Here is a 27,168-nt window from a genome sequence, read left to right on the forward strand (position 1 = left end):
GTCCAACATATTGCACAGAAAACAATCCGAAGATTATCAGGGTTTTATTTTTCAATCTAGTGCCCAACACCTTAAACTGCCTCTACAAGACTTCAAACTTCTATGTCATTGGATCCAACACAACGCTTGGCTGCTGTCCCATCTTCTCAGAACTTTTTCCACTCATTCGTGATCGCCTTCACCCTGGCACCAGGGAGGCAACATACCATTTAGGACTCCTGATTACAACTGCAAAAAAAGCTGTCTATCCTCAGGAATCTCCCACTACAACCACACTCTTATTCTTGTAGTCTACTTGCCTCTCACTCCCCTTCATAATCCTTTGCTCCACAGTGCCTCTAGAGTGGGCTGCACTGAGTGATCCTAAATGGAGTGCTTCTAGAGAGAGTGCTAAATTGGGAATTTGGAGAGTGCGGGAATTTGAAGCAGAGGGGGAAGGAGGAGAGAGTGACAGGAGTGCCTGGAGGGAGTGCGAGCGTCAGGGAATGAGGTGACATTAGCACAAGGGAAGGAGCTGAAGAGGAAAAAAAACAAATTGGTGAGTAGCTGCTGATTGTTCTTTTTTAAGTCTTGAGTTTATGTCTGTTAAGTTAGTTAATAATCTGTTAAGAGGAGGCATGGCAGGGCACCTCAGTCCCGTGGAATGCACATCTTATGCCATGTGGGAATGCTAGGACGCTTCCAGTGTCCTGGACAATCACGTGTGCAGGAAATGTCGTCAGCTGGAGGAGCTCAAGCTTCAGGTTTTGGAGCTTCAGCAGCAGCTGGTGTCACTGCAGTGCATCTGCGAGGCCGAGAGCTACGTGGATAGCACGTTTCAGGAGGTGGTCACCCTGCAGCATAAGGGTGTGCAGGCAGAGAGGAAATGGGTGACTGCTAGACAGACAAGGAGGACCAGGCAGGTAGTGCAGGAGTCCCTTGAGTGCACCTCGCTCTCCAACCAGTATTCAGTACTGAATACTGGTGAGGGTGATGGTTCCTCTGGGGAGTACAACCAGAGCCAAGTCCACAGCACCACTGGTGGCTCTGCTGGGGGGTGGGGGTGCGGAGGAGGGAGGTCGGGAAAGCAATAGTGATAGGGGATTCAATAGTTAGGGGAACAGACAGGCATTTCTGTGGCCGCAGACATGATTCCAGGATGATATGTTGCCTCCCTGATGCCAGGGTCAAGGATGTCACTGAGTGGCTGCAAAACATTTTGAGGAGGGAGGGTGAACAGCCAAAGTTCGTGGTCCATATCGGTATCAACGACATAGGTAGAAAGAGGGATGAAGTCCTGCAGGCAGATTTTAGGGAGTGAGGAAAGAGATTAAAAAGCAGGATGTCAAAGGTAGTAATCTCCAGTTTACTCCCGGTGTCACAAGCTAGTGAGTATAGAAATAGGAGGATAGAGCAGATGACTGCATGGCTGGAGAGATGATACAGGAGGGAGGGCTTTAGATTCCTGGGACATTGGGACCAGTTCTGGGGGAGGTGGGACCTGTACAGTCCGCATGGATCACACCTCAACAGAGCCGGAACCAATGTCCTCGCAGTGGGGTGTTGCTAGTGCTGTTGGGGAGAGTTTAAACTAATTTGGCAGGGGGATGGGCACCAGGATGTAGCATTAGAATGGAGAAACAAAGTGCACAAAGGTTTGGGAGAGACAGATAGCACTAGAGTAAGAAATAGTAAGGTACTAGGTGGAGTCAGACTGAGAGAATACACAAGGTCTAAGATAGGTTTACAGTGCATGTGTGGTAAATAAGGTTGGTGAGCTGCAGGCGCAAATAGCCACATGGGAATAGGATGTTATGGCGATAATGGTGAACTGGCTCAAAAAAGGGCAGGATTGAGTACTAAATATTCCTGGATATAAGGTGTTCAGGAAAGGGAAGGGAAGAAAGGAGTTGAGGTGGCAGTATTGGTTAAGGGGAATGTTACAGTGCTGGAGAGAGAATATGTCCTGGAGGGGTCAAGGTTAAGAAATAACAGAGGTGCCATAATACTACTAGGTGTATTCTATAGGCCACCAACTAGTGGGAAAGATATAGAGGTGCAAATTTGCAGGGAAATTACAGAGAGGTGCAAGAACTATAGAGTAGTGATAATGGGGGCCTTCAATTATCCTAATATAGACTGGGATAGTAACAGCGTAAAGGGCAGAGAAGGGGAAGAATTTCTGAAGTGTGTTCAGGAGAACTTTCTTGATCAGTACGTTTCTGGCCCAACGAGGAAGCATTGCTGGATCTGGTTCTGGTAAATGAAATAGGTCAAGTGGAGCAAGTGTCAGTAGGGGAACATTTAGGGAACAGTGATCACAGTATCATAAGGTTTAGATTAGCTATGGACAAGGACAAGGAGCAATCTAGAGTAAAAATACTTAATTGAAGGAAGGTAAATTTCAGTGGGTTGAGAACAGATCTGGCCCGGGTAAATTGGAATCAAAGATTGGCAAGCAAAACTGTAATCAAACAATGGGCTGCCTTTAGAGAGATGGTTCGGGTACAGTTGAGGTACATTCCCACGAGGGGGAACGGTAGGGCAACTAAAGCCAAAGCTCCATGGATGACGAAAGAGATGCCAGAGGACTGGAGAATTGCAAATGTTACACCCTTGTTCAAAAACGGGTGCAAGGGTTTTAAACCCAGCAACTACAGGCCAGTCAGTTTAACCTCGGTAGTGGGGAAGCTTTTAGAAACGATAATCAGGGACAACGCTAACAGTCACTTGGACAAGTGTGGATTAATTAAGGAAAGCCAGCAAGGATTTGTTAAAGGCAAATAGTGTTTAACTAACTTGATCGAGTTTTTTGATGAGTTAACAGAGAGGGTTGATGAGGACAATGCGATTAATGTGGTGTACAGGAAACTTTCTGGTATCCGGCACGGACGGGACCGACGTGTTGCCGGTTCATCAACAATTCCGGATAACCGAACGCTATAGTAAAAGATACGGAGCTCAGAGCTCTGTATAAAGCAACAAACCCTGTTAGCAACAGCTTCAAAACAATCGGCACAAGTTGCAAGCGTCTCTGTAGCTTAGCAACAGCTACAACCTTGCACAGCAACAAATCAATTAAAAAAAGTAACTAAAAGTAAAAAAAGTTACCTGAACCGACTCCTGAATTTTGCCGGTGGGTAGAGCGTTCCGGTTATTTAGGGGCCGATTAATCGAAAGTTTCTTGTATATGGAATTCGAAAAGACGTTTGATAAAGTGCCACATAATAGGTTTGCCAGCAAAGTTGACGCCCATGGAATAAAAGGGACAGTTGCAGCATGGATACGAAATTGGCTAAGTGACAGGAAACAGAGTAGTGGTGAACAGTTGTTTTTCAGACTGGAGGAAGGCTCCACAGGGGTCGACAGCTTTTCTTGATATACAGTAATGGCTTGGACCTGGGTGTACAGGGCACAATTTCAAAATTTGCAAATGACACAAAACTTGGAAGTATAGTGAACAGGATAGTGACAGACTTCAAGAAGACATGGACAGGCTGGTGAAATGTAAAATGTAACATTTAAAATGTGAAATTTAACGCAGAAAAGTGTGAAGTGATACATTTTGGTTGGAAGAATGAGGAGAAGCAATATAAACTAAACGGTACAATCCTAAAGGGGGTGCACGAACAGAGAGACCTGGGGGTATTGTGTGCAGAAATCGTTGAAGGTAGCAGGGCAGGTTGAGAAAGCGATTAAAAAAGCATACGAGATCCTGGGCTTCATAAATAGAGGTATAGAGTACAAAAGCAAGGAAGTTATGATGAACCTTTATAAAACACTGGTTCGGCCTCAACTGGAGTATTGTGTCTAATTCTGGGCACTGCAGTTTAGGAAGGATGTGAAGGCCTTTAGAGAGGGTGTAGAAAAAATCGACGAGAATGATTCCAGGGATGAGGGACTTCAGTTATGTGGATAGACTAGAGAAGCTGGGGTTGTTCTCCTTAGAGCAGAGAAGGTTGAGAGGAGATTTGATAGAGGTGTTCAAAATTATGAGGGGTCTAGACAGAGTCGATAGAGAGAAACTGTTCCCATTGGCGGAAGGGTTGAGAACCAGGGGACACGGCTTTAAGGTGATTGGCAGAAGAATTTCATGCACTTGATTCAACCAGCTGCAGGAACCTAGTAGACTTGATTCCAAGTGACGTGGGATATCCATTGCCTGAAATTAATATAAAATCTACATAAAAGTGAGGAGGAATTGTTTTCTGAGGGGAAAAAAAAAATTAAGGAACAGGTGTAGGCCATTTAATTAGATCATGGCTGATCGGTACCTCAGCTCTACTTACTCGCTCCACATCCCTTGATACCCTTAACCCAACACAACTTTATTGATCTCGGTCTTGAAAGCTTCAACTGTCCCAGCATCCACAGATTTTCAGGGGAGAGTTTTCCAGATTTCTACTACCTTTTGTGTAAAAAAAAGTGCTTCCTGATTTCCCTCCTAAATGGCTTAGCTCTAACTTTAAGATTGTGTCCCCCTTGTTCTTGATCCCCCAATCAGAAAGGAAGGACCCATTGATGAAAAAAAATACCAGAATACCAAGAATCTTTTCTGTTGATATATGGCAGGAATTGATGGGAGGGAAAAAACTGAGATGCAGTCACAAAGTAAGGTTGTGAGAGAGAGAGCTTTGGGAAAGGGAAAGGACTGATGGAATTCCATTTGACACAAAAGGCACATTTTCTGTGAAAGGCATGGCACCTTAAAGCAATTTTTCTCCCTTGTGGAATGGAAGGAATTCTATTGTATCTGGAGGGTAATCAAATGTCAAAGAATGTGAATTTGTGCTCATGATTCCACACTCCCAATTACAAGGAGAAACCAAAACAGATGACTAGTGTCTCCTCAGCGATAGAAAGGATCATCCTTGGACACCTTTTGACCAACATTAATTTTCTCTGTGGGGACATACCTAGTCTCAGAATCTGAGCACAATGTTCCACATTGTAGCATCACGGGGAGGGTCTGGACATCAAATCACTGAAGTTTACTGATTGCAACACGTACAAAATATTTAATCTTATTCAGTATTTTCAACTCTTAGGACAGACTGTCAGTAATCATTTAGTTAAAGGCTGATTAGTTTATGGGAATGGGGCTGATGAAAATTTCACACAAGCTACAATTCAGTTGGTGGGTAATAGATAACGAGTATTACAGGAAATAGACAACAAATTAGCAACAATAGAAGAACGTTGTATAAAATGTCCCCCCCCCCCCACCACCCCAACAAAAAAAGCTCCTTCAAAGTACTCAGAATAACCTGGTAATACTGCATAATTCACTCTCCATTATACACTTATTATTACACCAGATATGCCCTCGGTGAATTTAATACTGCAATCCAATCTTGATCTTTTTGCAGTTTCACATTTGAACCCAGATCATAGGTATCGAGAACCCTCTATTTATAAATGTCTAGTAATTGAGAAATTCCTCAACAATTACACATAATGCTACTTTTGATAAGCTCAGAGTACTCAGTATTTGGTGCAAGATTCTTACACTCTAATATTTTGTATTCTTGCATCATTCTTTTTTCTTAATTAAAAGAAAACATGAATAGAACACGTTACATGTGCTTCTATCGACACTCTTCATCTTAGAGAAATAGTGCTGTACTCTGCTTTTGTACCTCAAGCAGATTGTGTAAAGATCAGACAAATATTAGAATTTTAATTTATACCACAGACAAAAATGTTTCCAGAATAGGTATCTCATTCATCAAAGCAAAAATAATAAACAACCAACCTTTGATAATGTGATCTGAAAGTGGTAAACAACATTTGGTGGTAAATAGCAGGTATTTATTTAAATGAAAAAAAGTTTAGTACCAGGACTTGTCTCTATTGCATTAGTTACATATGTATTTGTGTGACTGTAGCTCTTTTGCATTAAAGACAAATATACAATGAACATTCAGATACCACAGTTTACACACTAATGTAATGCATCAGTCTAGCACAGGAACCACCAAAACAAGGATTTTGTTTCTCATATACAGTACAAAAATCCCACTCCAGTTCAGCCAGTTTTTTTCATTTCAGATTCATTACTGTACAGATAATGGTCATCTGGGGAGGGAGGGGTACAAGTAATTGGTTAATATATTAAACACAACAAAAAAAGGTGGAAAACAATATACATTTTACTGACACAAAAAGTCAGCTGTGTTAATCATGCAACAAGTAACAAAACTTGCTGAAATTAAAAATACTTCAAAAACAGTATAATTGCATAAATATTATACAGTTCATTTACTGTAAAGAAATGCTGTCTTTAAAATGATAGAGAAAATGTATATGATAAAATGATTCCTACCAGTTTTATACACAATAGCAAGGTGCAAAATCATTTTTTGTAACTTTTAGTATCGATGTAGACAAGTGCTGCCCTTTAGCAGCAGATTCTACTATTGTAAGCATGGCGGTACAAATTGCACAATACATTATACAGATACGTACACATGAATAATGCGTTTTACAACAAGGGGAAAGGGAAGATGAATATGTTAGCTACGCGCAAAGAGTATACTTGCTACAACATGGATTGCTCCAAGTGCTTTCTACAGATTATGATATAGTACATGTTGATATACCCATAACAATTTTAACACAAAAAACAATGTTAATTTTAAATAAACATGAAGATCAGTTACCCTCCTAAGAGGTGATCCTTGCATTGGTAGCAGCATTTAACGCAAAAAGAAACGTTTACTGCCCACAGTACCACTGCAATAGGGGAAGTGGCCTTTGACAGCCAATTAATCTACAATCAAGTCTGATTCCCAGGGACCCTCACTATACTTAACACATTAACAACTACCAGTAGTTGCTTCATTGCCCCAGTCAATGTGCTCACAGACAATGGCTGTTGATTAACAGCAACATTTTTTTGACAGCTAATATAAAATACTGAGGTCCATTGTAAATGTGCTCATGGGAATTGACTGTAGTATTTTGCTTTTTATATGTTGTGGTTTTTCAGAAATGACTATCTGGGGCAGGCTGACACTGGAGCATCACGCCAGCTGTCAGAGTCCATAAACACTGAACTGACTGGTACAATACATTTATTAGCAATTTTAACAATCTAAACAAGTGGAAACCATTTTTTGAAATAAATTCACAGCATGGCTATTAAAGGTCAGCTGGACAAACAAGATCACTGAAGTGTTGTTGATACATTGCTGTGCTGTAAATTGAGAAAGATCCAGGAACCTAAACGGCTGGGTTTTACACTCTGTAGTGAAGATTCTATTGTAAGGTTCATTCAACAACTGCAGCCTACGATGTCTCCTTGCTTTACCACCATATGACACTGGATACATTCTAACATAACATAGTATTGTTTTAAATGAAGCTGCTTGACTGTATTATGACTTAACATGCCCATGTATTGATGTACAGAGAAAATACTGCTTTTATACTTGCTGGTCTAGAATACGTCATCAACATCTTGTAAACAGCTTGGATAAGGTAGAAAATGCATCTACTCAAATTACAATAGTAGACTTTCAATTTATTTCAATTTTCAGTTTACCCTAATTGCAGTGTACCGAGCTTGGTGGAACGGAATTTAATGGAAAGGAAGGTTTATTTTCTTGCTGACCCCCCTCAAAGCACATATGCAAAAACAAAATCTTGCATTATGGTAGTGCAATGCTGAAAGTACCACTTGCATTCCCAAGCATTGCAAGTGTCCTATTGCTCCTAAAAAGGATAGAGTTAAATAAATATTTGTTAGAACAGATTGCTGATGTTATAGCACATTAATATCCCCAGATAAACTTTAGTATTTTCAAGAAGGTATCAACACCAAGGAAGCTGCTATTCTGAAAATAGATGCGTACAATGACATGACTGGTTTGAAACTGCTGCATGCCCCTTTTTCTTTGATACTGTGAGCTTATGTAATGGAGTATATGGCGTAAACAAATAAACCCACAAATCCATTACATTTTGATTCAAACAATAATTCAAATTAAAAAAACCATAATGCAAGGTATTAATGCAATTGATAATGATAAGTGTTCCGGTTAGCTTTTGCACATTTTCTTTAACTCCTAAAACCGTTACTAAATGATGCTGGACACGCTACTATTAAATCACACAATTAGTGGTTAGTAGGACATTTTGTAACAGGCAATTCAGAAGTTTCTCTCATTAAAAAGGCCATTACAACTATTTACACTATAAACAAATAGGATTCTTGCAAAGGTGGCAGATTTACATCTAAAATCTTACAAGCCACTGGTTCCATGAACACGGGCGACATTATCAAGATGTTTAAGGGATAGTTTTAAGTCCAGAACTACCAAAATCATACTCTCAGCACATTCCAGAACATTCAAACCATCTATGAGTTAGGTAGAGAGATGAGCACATTAACTGCAAGGCAAATGATCCCTTTCTATTCAGTATATTACAGTGCTTCAACACAGTACAAAGAAATTTATGTAAACTCTTTTTTATTCCCCCCCAACAAGACTTTTCCTTTTGCATAAAATCATTTGAAATAGCTGGGAGTAACAATAATTCTACTTGTCTGGTCACTGATATGTCAATGACCTGCTAGTTCCTGGAGCTCTCTTCAGCTCCCTTCTCCTGCTGCAGGTTGTAGTAACAATTTTGACAGACGCGAACTGGTGAGGAGATTTTCAAGCGTCTGATCTCAGACTGAAATCGACTGCACCTGAAATACAAAATAAAGTAGAATCTGTAACTATTGCAAAACTAGTGTTTTTATAAAATTGTATCAAAATAAGTGTTACAAACATTCAGATATCACCTTTAGGGTATACAGACCAAAGATAGGTCTGAATTGGTATTGGACCACATTTGACAAACTGGGGACTTGAAAATTAAACACTGTATTCTTGATAAAAGACAAAACAAGAGCAACCTGTCAGAGGTAGAGGGTTACGCTGATAGATTTAGATGAGGAAAGATGGAAGGAGGCTCGAGTGGCGCCTAAGTGCTGGCATGGACAGGTTGGGCTGAATGGCCTGTTTCTTTGCTGTATATCCGATGTAATCCTGTGTAAAGATCTCTTTACTGACTGCAACCAATGTTATATTTTGGACACAGTTCAACTCACATACATTAAATGAACAAATCTCCTTGCAACAGAAGAAAAACAGCTAAGGACAGTGCCCCGTTAACAATTTTGCACTAAATGTGTCTTTCCAATTTCCTTTTTATAAAAGGCCTTATCTTGAGTTATATTTTGGGTCTTTCCCCGGAAGTAAAAATAGGATCAAATAATGAGAGAATGCAACATTGCAGGCAAGAAGTTTCAGAAAACTCCAAGTTTTGCCTAGTTAGAAGAATAGCGGAGGAGCAGGAGAGTGGGAACTTTATATACGATGGTTGAATGAAGAACCATAGAAATGTTGGTGCAGCAGGATGCAATTCAGCTCCTCGCACCTGTGCTGGTGCTAGAAGACCATACCTATGACAAGTAATCTGATAGTCTTCCTCATTTTATTCAACCTCCATATATATTAATGAAATATATCAAAGCAGTGTGAAAAAAGCTAGAAGCAGCATTCGCTGATCTGAAATGTTAAGACCCGTTTAGAACAAATTCATCAAGAAAACATGTAAAGATGTTCCTTACAGCTGGCTTCTAATCTGAAACAAAGACTTTGTATGTTGACCCACAAGGTAACTACGAGATAACTGGAATCACCTCTAATGCTATTATATTACAGGCACTTCTACAAGTGACGCACATTAAATAACTCTGCTTAACTCACAACAGCTTTCTCTGAAACTGGGAATGGCAGTCTACATATGCAATATTATGGATCTGCATACGAGTAGTAATATTTAAAATTTAGGAGGAAATCAGAACATCCGATATGTATAACCAATTTATTGAGGTGAACACAACTAAATATAAATACCAGTGCAAGTCTACTGGCCTGGCTGTGGTGCAGGCCCAAAGATTGTCCAGGGGAGCAGGGAGAGGGGAAATTACCTTTAAGATGTGTCCTGATAGTTCCTCTTCAGTCTTTGGGCTGCCCCCAGAAACCCCGAAGAACCTCTAGCCTGCACAGACCTTTGCATGAGGCTTCTACAGGTACTCCTCCACTGGGATGCCCAACAGTAGGAAAGTGAGGTGGGAAACAGAAATGGCCCCTCCTGCCTCATTAAAATAGTAGCACTGGGCCTGCATTAACTCCAGGCATAGAACCAGTACCACCTATTGGGTACACACCAGGAACTCGGAGCATGACACAACGGGGACAAAGATCTCATTTAATGAGTCTCCGTTCCATTTTCCTTTTCACTTCACCTCCCAATAGCTGTGCAGAGGAAAACCTCACTAATTGAGTTCAATAACTCAGGATGTTTCATATGACTTTGCTATCTCACCCCTGAATGTGAATTTAGCTAATAAAACTCAACAACAACTTGTATTTATATAGCGCCTTTAACGTAGTAAAACGTCCCAAGCCGCTTCGCAGGAGTAATAAAAGACAAAAAATTTGACACCAAGTCACATAAGGAGAAATTAGGGCAGGTGACCAAAAACTTGGTCAAAGAGGTAGGTTTTAAGGAACGTCTTAAAGGAGGAAAGAGAGGTAGCGAATCGGAGAGGTTTAGAGAGGGAGTTCCAGAGCTTAGGGCCTAGGCAACAGAAGGCACAGCCACCAATGGTGGAGCGATTATAATCAGGGATGCTCAAGATGGCAGAATTAAAAGCCTCTCATCCTTTATGTTGCTATTCCACAGAATCATGAGCAGTGCTTAGGATTCTATTACTCAAATTCCACTCAGTCATCTATATCAAGATCTAATGTCAAAATGTTAGTGCAGATAGTGTAACATAAATTAAAACTAAACTACAACTTTGCCAACTGATTTAAATACTGAAAAAGGTTCATTATGGAGTGCACATCAAATAGAACATCCCCAAATTTATGCAAAACTTATTACATGTCCTCTTACTTTTGACAGAAGAGCTGCCCACAGTTTCTGCAGTGATGCCGTCTCTCAGTCAGGGAGAAGCGCACTGAACATCCTGAACAGCAGTCGCCTCCATCATCTTTAATCCAGTGGTCAGCAGCTGTCCTCCCCGGCTGGTCACTCACTGACCAGCTAAACACCCGGCCTCGTGCATCACCTACCAGAATTTTACTGTGATCCCTGTAGGGAAGGAAAAAAAAAAGCAAGGCCAAAATGACTGCATTAAACTGAGTTATTGATTCATTTAATATACTAAATTACTAAAAGCGCTTTCTTTTTGAAAGCCTGTAACATTTTAAACTAAGCATAATTTCAATGGCCATACTAACCTATTCAAATTTTTTTTTTAATTCAACAGCAAATTGTAATTCCAAATAATATAAAAATAAACTGAAAGCTGCATGTGTAAAGTGAGATTTAGGAGGGGATTGCTGTATCCTATATATGGTGGCTCCTTTGTCTACGTGCCACTATAAGGATCAAGAGGCTTTTAAAAATACAGTAATAATGCTACTGAGTACCTCTATTACACAAAAATACACACTAAAAAGTAAACAGCTCTGAAATCTCTTTTCCCTTATTTTTTTTTCCACATACTCTAATTTATCCTTGTAAATGCTGGAAATCTTAAAACAAAAATGAAAATGAGCAGCTGGTCAATCAGTATCTGTACCATATTTATAACGTTATAAAAGGCTGTCCTTGTCACTCCTAGGAAAAGGATTTCTCCAGGCTGACCCCACCTGTTCTGATACTTAATCCTGAAATATTAAGCCATCTTTCTCTTTGAGATGCTGATTGATCTGCAGCCACTTCTGATATTTTCCGCACATGTTGTCCATCTTGCTACACGACAAGTTCATCATCTGTCAAGAGGCACTATTGACAGAGGTTGTGGAGAGATCTGCAGTCCTGGACTAAAGGCCTAAACCTATACCCGTCACTGACTGGGATCACATGGAGGGGAGACTTCTCATTCGAAGATCTGGAGTGGCGTGAACCAAGCACTGACTATTTAAATTAAAAACTTGCTTTAAATGGATTTTATTTACCAACAATACTCACTTTGAAATGCCTAATGCAGTGATTTCTGCAGGGTGACAATTGTCTTTACGATCAAACGCAGTATGCATAGTTAACTTGCTTCGGAACACCAACTGTCGTTCCCATCTGTATCCTGAAACAAAAAGAAAACCACTTCCATTGACTCACAATATAAAATTTAACCTGTTATTTGTACTCGGTATAAGCAATATTTATGACAATGGAAATCATTTGCAGTTAAACTAATTTGAATGTCCCAGTTCACTTACTACATAACGGAATGTAATAACACTACTATTTACAGTGAAATTCTCAGTTTTAAAATCATAGAATCTTACAGCACAGGAGGCGGCCATTCAGTCTGTCGTGTCTGTGCCGGCTCTTTGAAAGAGCTGTTCAATTTAGTCTCTCACCCAAGGTTTTTCCCCATAACCCTGCAAGTTAGTCCTCTTCAGGTACATGTCCAATTGCCTTTTGAAAGTTCCTATGGAATTTGCTTCCACCAGCCTTTCAGGTAGCGCGTTCCAGATCTTAACAACCCTATGTGTGAAAAAAATTCTCATTTCCCTTCTAGAGATTTTACCAATTATTTTAAATCTGACCTCTAATTACCGACCCACTTGCCAGAAGTGCTCTATCAAAACCTCTCATTACAGTATTTTGAATACCTCTATTAAATCTCCCCATAACCTTCTCTGCTCCAAGGAGAACAATCCCAGCACATAACTGAACAACAAATGTATTGGTTAGCCCTTGGAAATGTTCTCACAGGTGCATAGAAACCAGAGCTTCCATTCACAAAGGTCAAATTTCTATACTGACCAATTCTTTTACAGGTCAGTTATACTACACAGTGTATCAATGCATTTCACAAAAAAAATCCTGTCTAAGAGGGTGTTGCTAGTACTAAGAACCAAAGTTGAAATAATAAGGTAGTCAGAGGAACAAAAAGGTGGGCGGGCTAATTCTTTGGAGAAATTGGAGTTACAAAAGTGAACCTTTCCTTCTTCAGATTGACTGTTCCATACATGTGTTCATATGCACACACTCAAAGACACAAGACTATTTTCATTTATCTTCTGGGAAACTTCTGTTTTCATCAAGGTGAATTAAGAGAATGGAATGCTACTCCACTTTTGGAATACTTCAGCATCAAACTGTATCAAATATTTTGGAGCTAGATCCAGAGTAAAGCATCCTCTACAGTGCTCTGATAACCTCCCTCAGCAGAGTAACTCCTGCTTCAACAATGTGATATTGTATTGCTATACATACTATAGTTGTGATCTATGACTAAGAATGAGAATTCGGTGCCAAATTATGGGCAATTTTCTGTTGTGGAAACCCAACCACCGACTCTTACAATAAAGTGAGAAAGATGACTTTTATTCCATCAGTTTAGGTTGGATTCAAACTCAGGCCCCATAGATGAAACAAAATGTGGTATCACTATGCCTGCTGTACTGTCATTTCTATGATTGCCTCGTTCAATATCACTTAGGCAGCAAGGTTCTGGCAATAATGTTTGGAGCATGTATAAATAACATACTTCCTCTAGTGAAACATCAGGCCTTGCTACAAAGAAGGTTGCCATCACTTCACTACAGTCTTTGAGGATAGAAACTATGCTTCATTATGGATTCAGATGGAAGTTAGTGTCAGTCTCGGGGCTTCGGCAAAGAACAATCTGATCGTTAAGAATTTACGCAAATTAAAAATCAAAGACGAATCTGCAGCTCATTTAACATTTGTTGCTAATACGTTTTCCATCACAGAAGCTTAAAGTTACAGCTCACTACCAATTTAAATGTGACAGAAGTTAATTAAAATACTGTACCGTATGGTCAGCCATAAAAGAACACCTTTCACAAAACAGGCAAGAAGATACGTAGTCCATGCTGAAGAGTCGCAAAGGTTTCAGTTGAAGGCAGACATTTATGTTCTGATAGAACTGGTAAATCAAGCAAAATCTCCAGGATATCAATTTACATGATTTACCCTAGCCCAGATTTATTTAACAACTGAAATTCCCACTGGAAGAAGTTAGCTTAATGTGCTGAATGGCTTTTTCTTGCTGCATCCTTTGTGTTCTTATGACAGCAATTCTTTGAAGAGGTAAAAAGGTCTAAGCTCTGGATTTCCAAAGGTTCAGAATATCTATCCGAAAACTAGCATTGAGAATCCATTCATGAGGATGGGCATTTTTCCTATAATGAGTCACAGCAAGGTGCAGTATTTATCTACCAAATAACCACCTATAAAATTGTGTGGTACCATTTGACAATGAAGAATCTTTTGGAAAACAATGTTTATTAAAGTTGAACATGGGAACTATTTTGTCTCGGAGAAAATGCATAATAAGCAATAAGTGTCATTCGATGCCCCGGACATTCCCAACTTTTTATGAAAGTACCCATCATCAAAGTTAACAATGGACCTGGATGGTGAAGAGGAATTCCTGACAGAATAGTGGTAAGTTTCGTGCACCATTTCAAGATGATTCATCAATAATCTCTGAGAACAGATAAAAGTACAGCTGCCAGCATATTATCAATAGGGTTAACAGCAGAAACTGTATGTGAAGACAAGTATTTGAAACTACAAAAGTAATTGCTATTTGTTTTAAAGTTTGACATTACTATCAAACTGCACCTTATTTTAAATGGTATTTTGAATATTAGTATCATATAAAGATAGAGCTTTAAACTAAAAAAAGGAGGGGTCAGGTGAGGGGAAATTTAGAAATCTAAAGAGAAAGGTCAAGGCAATAGAGCTTTCTACCCAGTAGAAATCTGGGTTAAAATAAGCAGAGTGTGACAGGAAGGGACAGAGAATTTAATGGTAGCAGTGCAGCAGAGAATAAGGTCAAAGCAGGGAATAATGGTAAAAAATTTAAATTAAACATTCTTTATCTGAATGCACGAAGCATTCGTAACAAGATAGACGAACTAGTGGCACAAATAGAGATAATGGGTTTGATCTAATAGCCATTACAGAGATGTGGCTGCAAGGTGGCATAGTGGTTAGCACTGTTGCCTCACAGCGCCAGGGACCCGGGTTCGAATCCGGCCTCGGGTGACCGTCTGTGTGGAGTTTGCACATTCTCCCCGTGTTTGCGTGGGTTTCCTCCGGGTGCTCCGGTTTCCTCCCACAGTCCAAAGATGTGCGGGTTAGGTTGATTGGCTATGATAAATTGACCCTTAGTGTTAGGGGGATTAAATACGTGGGGTTACGGGGATAGGGTGGGATATGTGTTGGTGTAGGGGTTACGGGGATCGGGTGGGATATGTGTCGGTGCAGGCTCGATGGGCTGAAATGGCCTCTATCTGCACTGTGTGGGTTTCTGTGATTTCTGTGAAGGTTGGGAACGAAATGTTCCAGGGTACTTGATGTTTCGAGAAGACAGGCAGAATGTAAAAGAAGGGGGGGGGGTAGTCCTGATAATAAAGGATGACATAAGGACAGTAGAGAGAAAGGATCTCGGCTTGGAAGATCAGATTGTAGAACCAGTATGGGTGGAGATAAGGAATAAAAAGGGGCAGAAAACACTGGTGGGAGTAGTATATCGGCCCCCTAACAGTAGCTATACCGTTGGACAGAATATCAAGAAATAGTAGGCGCTTGTAACAAAGATAACGCAATAATCGTGGGGGATTTTAATCTTCATATAGACTGGACAAATCAAATTGGCAAAGGTAGTCTGGAGGATGAGTTAATGGAATGCATTTGGGACAGTTTCCAAGAACAATACATCATGGAACCAACCAGGGAACAGGCTATTTTAGATCTAGTATTGTGTAATGAGACAGGGTTAATTAGCAATCTCATAGTAAATGATCCTCTGGGGCAGAGTGATCATAATATGATAGAATTTCACATTAAGTTGGAGAGTGCCTTGCCTAAGTCCGAAACTAGAGTCTTAAACTTAAATAAAGCCAATTACAGAGGTATGAGGGGCGAGTTGGCTAAGGTAGATTGGAAAAATTGATTAAAAAGGTATGGTGGTAAGCAGTGGCTCGCATTTAAAGAAATATTTCATAATTCTCAACAAAAATACATTCAATTGAGAAACAAAAACTCCACGGGAAAAGTGACCCGTCTGTGGCTAACTAAAAAAGATAAGGAAAGCAATAGATTGAAAGAAGGAGCTTATGGTTTTGTGAAGAATAGTAGTAAGCCTAAGGATTGGGAGAGTTACAGAAACCAGCAAAGGGAAAAAAGAGAGAAAACTAGCAAGAAATATAAAAGCAGATTGCAAGAGCTTCTACAAATATATAAAAAAGAGAGTAGCAAAAGTAAATGCTGGTTCCTTAGAGGCCGAGACAGGAGAAATTATTATGGGGAATAAGGAAATGGCAGAAATGTTAAACAAATATATTGCATCTGTCTTCACAGTAGAAGTCACAAAAAGCATACCAAAAATGGTAGGGAACCAAGGGTCTAATGAGGGTGAGGAACTTAACGTAATTAATATAAGTAGAGAAAAAGTACTAGAGAAACTAATGGTACTAAAAGCCAACAAATCTCCTGGACCCGACGGCCTTCATCCTAGGGTTCTAAAAGAGGTGGCTGCAGAGGTAGTGGATGCATTGGTTTTGATTTTCCAAAATTCCCTAGATTCTAGAATGGTCCCAGTGGATTGGAAGGTAGCAAATGTAACCCCGCTATTCAAGAAAGGAGGGAGAGGAAACAGGGAACTACAGGCCAGTTAGCCTGACATCAGTCATCAGGAAAATGCTGGAATTTATTATTAAGGAAATGGTATTGGAGCACTTAGAAAATCATAACATGATTAGGCAGAGTCAACATGATTTTATGAAAGGGAAATTGTATTTGACAAATTTATTAAGAGTTTTTTGAGGATGTAACTGGCAGGGTAGATAAAGGGGAACCAGTGGAGGTAGTATATTTGGATTTCCAAAAGGCATTCGATAAGGTGCCACATAAAAGATTATTACACAAGCACTTAAGGGGTTGGGGGCAATACAGTTGCATGGATAGAGGATTGGTTAATGGACAGAAAACAGAGAGTAGGGATAAATGGATCTTTTTCATGTTGACAGGTTGTAACTAGTGGGGTGCCGTAAGGATCAGTGCTGGGGCCTCAGCTATTTACAATCTATATTAATGACCTAGATGAAGGGACCGAGCACGGAAGACCTCTCCTGGTCCCTCAATACCTCCTCTCTGGTGAAGAAGGCCCAGCAGCGCCTATATTTCCTAAGGAGGCTGAAGGGATGTAACCGGTCACCCCTGATCCTCTCTAACTTTTACCGCTGCACAATAGAGAGCATCCTGACGAACTGTATCACAGTATGGTATGGCAGCTGTAGCTACTATGACCGGAAAGCCCTGCAGCGGGTAGTCAAAACTGCCCAACGCATTACCGGCACCCGGCTACCGACCATAGAGCACATATACCAGAAGCGCTGTTTACGGAGGTCACGGTCCATCATCAAAGACCCTACCCACCCCAGCCACAGTCTGTTCGCCCTCCTGCCATCTGGGAGACGCTACAGATGCATTCGCACCCATACGACCAGATTTAGGAACAGCTTCTTTCCCAGGGCTGTCATCCTACTGAACTCCACAAATAAACTCTAAAGCCTGCACATCTGCCAATGCACTTTATTATGGTTATGTTTATGTTAATGTATTACAAGCCAAATGTATGTTGAATGTTTAAATGTCTTAATCTAAATGTACACTCTCGGGAGCCGCAAGCCTACATTTCGTTGTACTGCGCTTGTGCACTAACAATGACAATAAAAGTTGATTTGATTTTGATTATGTATCCAAGTTTGCTGATGACAAAGTTAGGTGGGATAATAAGCTGTAAGGAAAACACAAAGGGTTGGATTTTGCCAGCCGAGACGAGTTGGGGGCGGGACTGCTACCTTCCGGGTTCTAGTCCCGTCCCTAGCGATGTCTGACAAACCCACGCTATTTTCCCTTGATTGGCCTTGTTAAGCCTGCCCTGCGGGCTTACTGGCCAATTAAGGGAAAGCCGGTGACAGATGGCGTCAGTGTATGATGCTTCATCTGTCGAAAATTGTTTGACAGATGAATTGTCAGCGGTTGACAGCTTTGAGAAGCTGTCAAACACTGACAATCTCTGTTCGAAGGTGAGCCCTTGCACAAATGCTCACCAAGACACCTCTCCTCAGCAGAAAGCAGATGGCTGCTGCATTTGAGAATGTAGCAGCCATTCTGTCATCTCTGCTGTTGAGATGAGGCACCTCTGGATTCTCAACGGTTGAAGCCTGCAGAAAGCAAAGGTAAGGAAACTTTTTCCAACACTTTACTCGCCTCTCATACTTGCCTGTCCACACTTGCACCCATCACTCACCTCTACAGCAGAAATTTCAACCCCTCTCACCCCCGCAGACCCACTGCTCGCCTTGCTGACCCTGGAGAGGATCGCAGCCGTCGGGAAGCCCGCAATTGCATGCGTAAAATGGGGAAAAGCCTCAAAACTGCCTGTTAACAGGCAGTTAATTGGCTATAATCCCCATCCCACCTCGAGGAGATGGATCACTGCGCGACTCGGGGACCCGCCTCCCGGGAAGATGGCACGGAGGCGGGTTGGGAGCGGGGTTGGTACCAGCTCCCAGTTTCTGCCATTTTCCCGGCAGTCCCGTCTCCAAACCCGCCTCCTCAGGGTTGGGAAAATTCCCCCCAAAGAGTCTGCAAAGGGGTATAGATAGACTAAGTGAGTGGGAAGTAAGGTGGCAGATGGAGTGTAATGTAGGGAAATGTGAGGCTATTCACTTTGGTAGAAAGAATAGAAAAACTGAATATTTTTTAAATGGTGAGAAACTTTTAAATGCTGGTGTTGAGAGAGATTTGGGTGTCCTCGTGTAAGAAACACAGAAAGCTAGCATGCAGGTACGGCAAGCAATAAGGAAGGCAAATTACATGTTGGCCTTTATTGCAAGAGGGTTGGAGTGCAAGAGTGAGAAAGTCTTGCTACAATTGTGCAGGGCCTTGGTGAGACCACACCTGGAGTATTGCGCACAGTTTTGGTCTCGTTATCTAAGGAAGGATATACTTGCCTTGGCGGCAATGCAACGAAGTTTCACTAGATTGGTTCCTGGGATGAGAGAGCTGTCCTGTGATGAGAGATTGTGTAGAATGGGCCTATACTCTCTGGAGTTTAGAAGAATGAGAGGTGATCTCATTGAAACATACAAGATTCTAAAGGGGATTGACAGGGTAGATGCTGAGAGGTTGTTTCCCCTGGCTGGAGAGTCTGGAACTAGGGGGCATAGTCTCAGGATAAGGGATAGGCCATTTAAGACTGAGATCAGGAAGAATTTCTTCACTCAGATGGTTGTAAACCTTTGGAATTCTCTGCCCCAGAGGGCTGTGGCTGCTGAGTCTTTGAGTATATTCAAGGCTGAGATAGATAGACTTTTGGACTCTAAGGGAATCAAGTGATATGGAGATCGGGCGGGAAAGTGGAGTTGAGGTCAATGATCAGCTATGATGTTATTGAATGGCGGAGCAGGCTTGAGGGGCAGTATGGCCTACTCCTGCTCCTATTTCTTATGTTCTTATACTGTATTTCAAATGTTGGTACCATGTATTCTTTATGCACAGAATGTTTTTGGCTTGATATATTAATATATGAAATACCAGGACAAAGTACATTTGTTATATAATTTTCCATTTTGGTTCAATGACAGAGAAAAACAAAATAATGAAAAAGTAACTGATATTTATTAGCCCATAGTCATGACTGAAGCAAAACTGGAAGACAAATTTTGCAGCCCTCTTGCAGCCTTGAGGGTGATTGGAAGAAAATATGTTAAAAAATAACTAGTTTAAATGTAGTGAAACAGGTTTATTGGTTAGTGTAGGATATGTGAAGGCCAGTTAATCTGCATTGATACCAATACAGGAAACTCTTTGGTATCCGGCACCGACGGGACCGGCGTGTTGCCGGTTGATTAAAAATTCCGGATGACAGAGAGGGTTATCTACCAAGGCTATTTTTAACAAACAAAAATAAAAAAATCAAGAATGTGCAGTATACAGTAACTGGGTACTCACCTACAGAATATTGTGTTAAATGGATGGTGGAAGATGCTTGATTAAGTACAGTACTGCCAGTTGAGGGTAATCCATAACTCTAATAACTTCCGACAGTGCCAAGAAGCCGAGTAGTGACAGTTTGGAGAACTACCCCCACTGACTAACTCGGCCACCGCGGAAGACTCGGACTCGGCAACATTTCCGGTTATTGAGGTGTTGTTTTCGGAGTATGAATTTTGCTGGTTAATAAAGAATTCCAGATATTTAGGTGCCGTTTAAACGAGAGTTTCCTGTACTTAGTAAATAATGAGATTGAATAAAAAAAAACAAGACCCCCTTCACGAAAACCTATCCTTAACAGAACAGGCCATAAAAATGAGACAAAAATTATGGCCGCTAATTTCCCAGCGGAGGTGGGATGGTGACGTGTGAGCTGGTATACAGGTTCCAGTCACGAACCTGGCTGCAGCCGCTCTAAACAGGATTTTCCCTTGATTGGCCTTGTTACGCACGTCCTGCGGGCTTCCCAGCCAATTAACAGGAAGCGGGTCTGATGACATTATTTGATGACGCGTCATCAGCTGGTTTCCTTAAAGGGACCACGTCCACATTGAGTTTGACAGTTGTTCTGTCAGTGTTCGACAGCACTGAGGTGATGCAAACACTGACAGACACTGCACAAAGGCTCTCCAATGACTCCCTCCATATGCTTATGGAGGGAGTCACAGCACGCAGGGAGGTTCTCTTCCCTTCCAAGGATGGAAGAGACCTCCCCAGGACACCAACGCAACCTGGTTGCACATTGCGCAGGAGGGCAAAAGCAGGGATGTTGTCAGGGGTCCCTGGCTGCAACCTTTCAATGATCTCAGTAGATCATGAAATGTTACTGCAAAGCCACACTCACTCACCCTGCTGTGCCACTCAACACATCCCCATCACTCTGCCTTCCATACCCTCCTCCTGCACATCCTTACTCACCCCAACTTACCTTGCACCTCCACCCAACACTATCTATCTACTTTATCACTTCGCCATCTCACTAGCCACCCCTCACACTCACCCTCGCCCTCATCGTACTGCAAGAATAACAACCAACAACACACAAGGCTAGGCACATGACAGGTTTAGCCAATGTCAATGTGAAGTTTCTGGTAATGTGCTGTCATACAGTGAAATCTATTTTTCCAAAACTGCCCCTTATTGGACAGATCTGAGTGCACCTTGAGAAGTATCTTACTGAGTTCTAGTGAATGCTCAGACATAACTCCACCCCCCCCCCCCCCCACTATAGTGATGAGTGTGCATGGAATGGCTTGGACATTAAAGGGATGCTTCATGGTTCTGATGTGGGATGGTGTCAACCTTGCGCATCATGTGGCAAGCCAGGGTTAACAGCGTCAAGTGAAGTAAATCTGGCCATGGTGATACCATCACTGGCCTCCTAGGCAGCAATGTTGTCAGGGGATGATGCCCTGTGTCCAGTGCAGCATCAGGTGATGGCGGAGAAGGTAGGTGATGTTGTTACTGATGTTGCTGTGCCTGGTGATGTTGGTGTTGGGGCTGATCGTGGAAGGATTCGGAGGACCAAGGTTTCATTGGCTCTGATGTTGCTGCACTAGATAGCAGCTTCAGGTGAGATGACAGAAGGGATCTGTCAATGGTGAGAGAGGTTCTCCCAATGAGGTGGCATTGGACATACAGTTGGATCTAAAAACTTGTACGCTAAAGAAATCTGTATATGTATTAAAAATGCAGTAACCACCATTTTCTGCACTCTGAAACTGACCATCTGAAGCATGGCATCCTTGACACCACTTCTGCAGCTGTCAGCTTTTCACAAACATCAGAGCAGACTCAAATCATGCCAGCTTGAGCTAGTGTGTTCCCCGAACAGCGGGTAACACGTGGGGGGAGAACGTAAAATTGCAAGGAAGCCTCAAAATAGTATTAAATTGGCTCTTAACAATCCATTTAACAAGCTCAATTGTATCCCCTGCCATTTGGTGTCGGGTCAGTTCTCCGCTGACAGACCCAACACCTGGGAGACTCGCGTGAAGGTGGGTTGACAGCAGGTTTCCTACCCGTTGTCAATCTTTGCTATTTCGACAGCGAACTTGCCTCCAAACTCACCCTCTGAGCGCCGGCAAATTCGCAGCCTCTGACTAACTTCTACTTACTGAAATAAGTTACTACTTAGTCGGCATACATTTAAATGGAGTACATTGTAAAAGCAGTTACCTTGTCTTAGCTGGTTATGGCGTCTTACTTCATTCTGCATTGACTGTTGATGGAGTTGGTGATGGTGATGTTGCATATGACTTTGAACTTGAGGCTGCTGTTGAGTTTGTGACTGCAGTTTCGACTTGCCTTCCGAGTAATTTACGAAGACAAACCCATCCTTCTCATCCAGGCTGAGTTGATCTGCCCAGCGTTTTGATTCATCCCCATCTACAAGCCATGCTGCTCGGCCTGACATGCCCTTTGCCTTGTGTGCTGCAGAGCCAGACAAACTTTGCTTGGGTTTCGGATCTTGGATACTGCTCTGATCCTCCAGGTCAGAATCACTGCTCTCCTCATCCTGGGCATCCCCATCTAAATTACAAATATAAATCAAATATCCAATATCTCTCTCCACAGTTACAGCAACAGAAAAAATAGGAATCTGCACTGCTCAATGAGATTTGTAAGTTGCATATTTAATTTGTTGATAGTTGCAATTTCTTTTTAATATTACTTCCATCGGAATTAAGTCAACTGTAGCTACAATTATGATCAACATGGTATTGCACTTTTCAAATAAATTTAAAACAAATTTAACCTACAAGGGGCTTTGATTATATCAATAGCCACAAGAGGGAAGCTGGAGTTGTTTTTATTTCAGCTGACAGGAACAATCCCAGCAGTTTTTTTTCTTACAGTATATATAATTCTTCTATTTTTGAACTTTCCTGTTAGAGATTTATTGAAGTGCACAGCTTCGACTGTTACCACCAATCTTTCATCATAATCATAAATTGCCACTGTACAGCTCTGCATTATGTAATTGAATGGAGATGTTTTACAAGACTATGACACAAGACCAGGGTTAGAACAGGATAGGAACCAAATGGGAAGTAAAGGTTTCACTGAAAAATTACTCAAAGACACAATGCATTCCTACACACAAGTCTTGAACACACTGAAGTTTGAAGAATGTCCAAAGCACCCAAGCCCAGAGAGTCGGTTACAGCCTGGAAGGACACTTCCAAACAATTTATAAAAAATCATTACAATGTGTAGAAAATGTTAATTCATCTTGCATAGTGAACAGAAAAGTTCCTGTGAGTTTGTACAATCAGGTACACAAATGCACATTGGTTATATGTACATACTAATTTACACTTTATTAGAAATCTGATATTTTTTGCCATTAGTTCAGTATTAAATGTATTGGCCCTGAGAATTCACAGGTTGGCGATCCTAGAACTTATGATTGGATGGCTCACTGCAGACCTCACGGAACTTTCCAGGGTCAGGCAGAGACCCCCTCATTTACCTGCAAATGATGGGCACCTGTACGACTAGGGGCATATCTGGGGCAGTCGCCATAAAACCAAGCAAGAACATCTTGCTTAACTGCCCAGGGCCTGTCTTCGAGGGCCCAGAACAAGGTCATGGCCTGGACCCTAGGTGGTTCCCACATCCTCCAGTTGGTACATCTTAGGGTATACTTAAGCCAACCATATGCTGAGTCCCTTTGAGGGCCGAGGTCGTGGGAACTCCCGTTGCAGGGAGCCTTGTCTCTGCCTCCACAAGGCCATTCAGGAAAGTCTGTCATAACTTGTTTCCAGCAGATGTGGTAGAAGTATGCCAGGACAGCGGAGGATGTTTGAGCCCATTGTGGTTAAATACACACTGGTTTAAGACACACTTCAATCAACAAATTAGACAGATTCTCACATCAGCAGCACATTACCTAACTCAAACAAAATAGTGCAGATTTTCCGAGTGCTCGGCTGTAAGAGCTTGGCGAGGTGGAAGTGCATATCGCAAATTTGGTGCTTACTTAAGCTGCTCACAATTGTTTATCCATTAAAATTAGCAAGGTTTCTCACTCAAAATGATCAGAGGTGTTGATAAGCCTGAGTGACAGCACTGGGATCAGTCTATTATGATGTTTCTGGATAATTGCTTGAGAAATAGGTGCTGACACATCCTGTTTTAAGTGTGTGCTACTTTAAATTCAAGTTTCATAGAATCATAGAATGGATACAGCACAGAAGGAGGCCATTCAGCCCATCGAGCCCATGCCGGTTCTTTGCAAGAGCACTTCAGCTAGTCCCACTCCCCTGCCCTTTCCCAGTAGCCATGCAAATTTTTTTCCTTCAGGTACTTATCCAATTCCCTTTTGAAAGCCACAATTGAATATGCCTCCACCATCCTTTCAGGCAGTGCATTCCAGTCACTGTGTAATCCTAACCACTCGCTGCATAAAAAGGTTATTCCTCATGTCGCCTTTGGTTCCTCTGCCAATCACCTTAAATCTGTCCCCTCTGGTTCTCGACCCTTCCGTCAATGGGAACAGTTTCTCTCCATCTACTCTGTCTAGATCCCTCATGATTTTGAACACCTCTATCAAATCTCCTCTCAACCTTCTCTGCTCTAAGGAGAACAACCCCAGCTTCTCCAGTTTATCCACATAAATGAAGTCCCTCATCCCTGGAACCATCCTTGTAAATCTTTTCTGCACCCTCTCTAAGGCCTCCACATCCTTCCTAAAGTGCGGTGACCAGAACTGGAAACAATACTTCAGCTGAGGCCGAACCAGTGTTTTATAAAGGTTCATCATAGCTTCCTTTCTTTTGTACTCAATGGGGGGGGGGGGGGGGGGGGATTTTAACTCAGGTGTGGGATGGTGCCGTGTTATCCGAATTTCGTGTTTCCCACACGAATCTAAATGGATGTGGGACACTGACTCAATTTTAACTGAATTGGCCAATTGATTTCCAACGTGTGGGAAGCCTTTGCAAATGGGTTTTTCATGACTGAAAGTCCCCTCCAATGACATCATCACTGCAGCTGCATTTAAGGTCTACAGCAAGCCTTGCTTCTTCTGCAGACCGCCAAGCTTCTTGACTGTGCAGTGTGAGGGAGCTGCAGCAAATATGACAAGCGGGAGGGCCAGATCAGCTCCTCGCTTTGACGAGGTGGCACTGCAGGCATTAGTGGATGAGGCTAGGGCCAACAGGGAGGTGCTCTTCCCTTTATCAGGGAGGAAGAGGCCTCCCACTCAGACCAAGGCAGTGTGGATGCAGGTGCCTGAGGAGGTCAACTCCTTGGGAGTCACCCGCAGAACCTGGATACAGTGCAGGAAAATATTTCATGACCTTCAGCGCACTGGAAAAGTGAGTACGAATTTCCCATCACCCTCAATCTGATCCCCATTGCCTTTCCTCACCAGCACTCAGATTTAGCAATTTCTTCCTCCACATCCCACTTGACACTGACACCCATGCGCCCATACCCATGCCCTCCCTCTCTATGCTCACATTCACATAACTATTCGACCATGCAGCCCTCACATTCCCCATCACTCTGATGCTTTGAACACAACTGACAACACACAGGGAGGGCCTTTGGTCTTGCAACCTCACTCCATCTTTGTTTCCTTCTAAGTATCTATGCTATGCAATCTCTACACTCACTCCTTCATTTTCACTCAACCTCCACTTGTCTCCCTCATTGCAGGAAAAGAAAGCTCACAACAAAAGAGAGCAAGCCAGGACAGGAGGAGGGACAGCCTCAATAGCCCACCTGACCCCCTGGGAGGAGGCCATCATGGAAATTATAGAATCATACAAGCCCAACAAGAGAGGGGGCAGTTCTGGACTTAGTTTTAGGGAATGAAGCTGGGCAGGTGGAAGGGGCATCAGTGGGAGAGCATTTAGGGAATGAAGCTGGGCAGGTGGAAGGGGCATCAGTGGGAGAGCATTTTAGTGGTAGTGACCATAATTCAGTTAGATTTAGCATAATTATGGAAAAGGACAAAGGTAGATCAGGGGTAAAAGTTCTCAACTGGGGAAAAGGCCAATTTTATTAAGCGGAGATGTGATTTAGCAAAAGTGGATTGGAAACAGCTACTTGAAGGTAAATCAATGTCAGAGCAGTGGGAGGCGTTCAAGGAGGAGATAGTGAGGGTTCAGAGCAAATAACTTCCCATAAAGAAAAAGGGTGGGACTCACAAATCTAGAGCCCCTTGGATGTCAAGGAGTGTACAGGGTAGGATAAGGAAAAAAAAAGGAAGCTTTTGTCAGATACCGAGAGCTCAATACTACAGAAAGCCTAGAAGAGTATAGAAAGTGCAGGGGTGAAAATAAAAAGGAAATTAGGAAAGCAAAGAGAGGGCATGAAAAAATATTGGTGAGTAAAATCAAGAAAAACTTATAAAGATGTTTTATAAATACATAAAGAGCAAGAGGATAACTAAAGAGTAGGGCCTATTAGAGACCAAAAAGGTAACCTGTGTGTGGAGGCAGAAGACGTGGGTATGCTTCTTAATGAATACTTTGCGTCTGTCTTCACAAAAGAGGGGGACAATGCAGACTTTGTAGTTGAGGAAGAGTGTGAAATATTAGATGGGATAAACATAGTGAGAGAGCAAGTATTAAGGGGTTTAGCATCTTTGAAAGTAGATAAATCGCCAGGCCCAGATGAAATGTATCCCAGGCTGTTAGGAGAAGCAAGGGAGGAAATAGCAGTCTCTGACCATTATTTTCCAATCCTCTCTGGCTACATAAGAAATAGGAGCAGGAGTAGGCCATTTGGCCCCTCGAGCCAGCTCTGCCATTCAATAAGATTATGGCTGATCTTCTACCTCAATTCCACTTTCCTGCACTATCCACAAAACCCTTGATTCCCTTAACATCCAAAAATCTATCGATCTCTGCCTTGAATATACTCAACGACTGAGCATCCACAGCCCTCTGGGGTAGAGAATTCCTTGGATTCACCCAGTCAAGCCCTGTAAGAGTTTTGTATGTTTCAATGAGGTCACCTCTCATTCATCTGAACTCTAGCGAATATAGGCCTAGTCTACTCAATGTCTCCTCATATGGCAATCCCCCCATCCCATGAATCAGTCAGGTGAAT

The 27,168-nt window shown here is 42.0% G+C and overlaps 1 protein-coding gene across 2 annotated transcripts in view; it reads right to left on the reverse strand.

Annotated features, from left to right (window-relative positions):
• Window positions 1-5,768: 5,768 nt before the first annotated feature.
• Window positions 5,769-27,168, reverse strand: part of wdfy3 (WD repeat and FYVE domain containing 3) — a 583,406-nt gene continuing 562,006 nt past the window's right edge. For both annotated transcript variants that reach the window (XM_085963501.1, XM_085963491.1), the window contains 4 exons: window positions 22,279-22,632; window positions 12,025-12,136; window positions 10,942-11,139; window positions 5,769-8,677 (listed from right to left, as the gene is read on the reverse strand). In XM_085963501.1, the coding sequence (XP_085819627.1) occupies window positions 8,557-8,677; window positions 10,942-11,139; window positions 12,025-12,136; window positions 22,279-22,632 (785 nt within the window). In that variant the 3' untranslated portion in view covers window positions 5,769-8,556. The remainder of the gene's footprint in view (window positions 8,678-10,941; window positions 11,140-12,024; window positions 12,137-22,278; window positions 22,633-27,168) is intronic.

The sequence above is a fragment of the Somniosus microcephalus genome, chromosome 2 (genome assembly GCF_052327205.1).
Source record: "Somniosus microcephalus isolate GS21.2 chromosome 2, FLI_Smic_1.0, whole genome shotgun sequence".
NCBI lineage: Eukaryota > Metazoa > Chordata > Chondrichthyes > Squaliformes > Somniosidae > Somniosus > Somniosus microcephalus.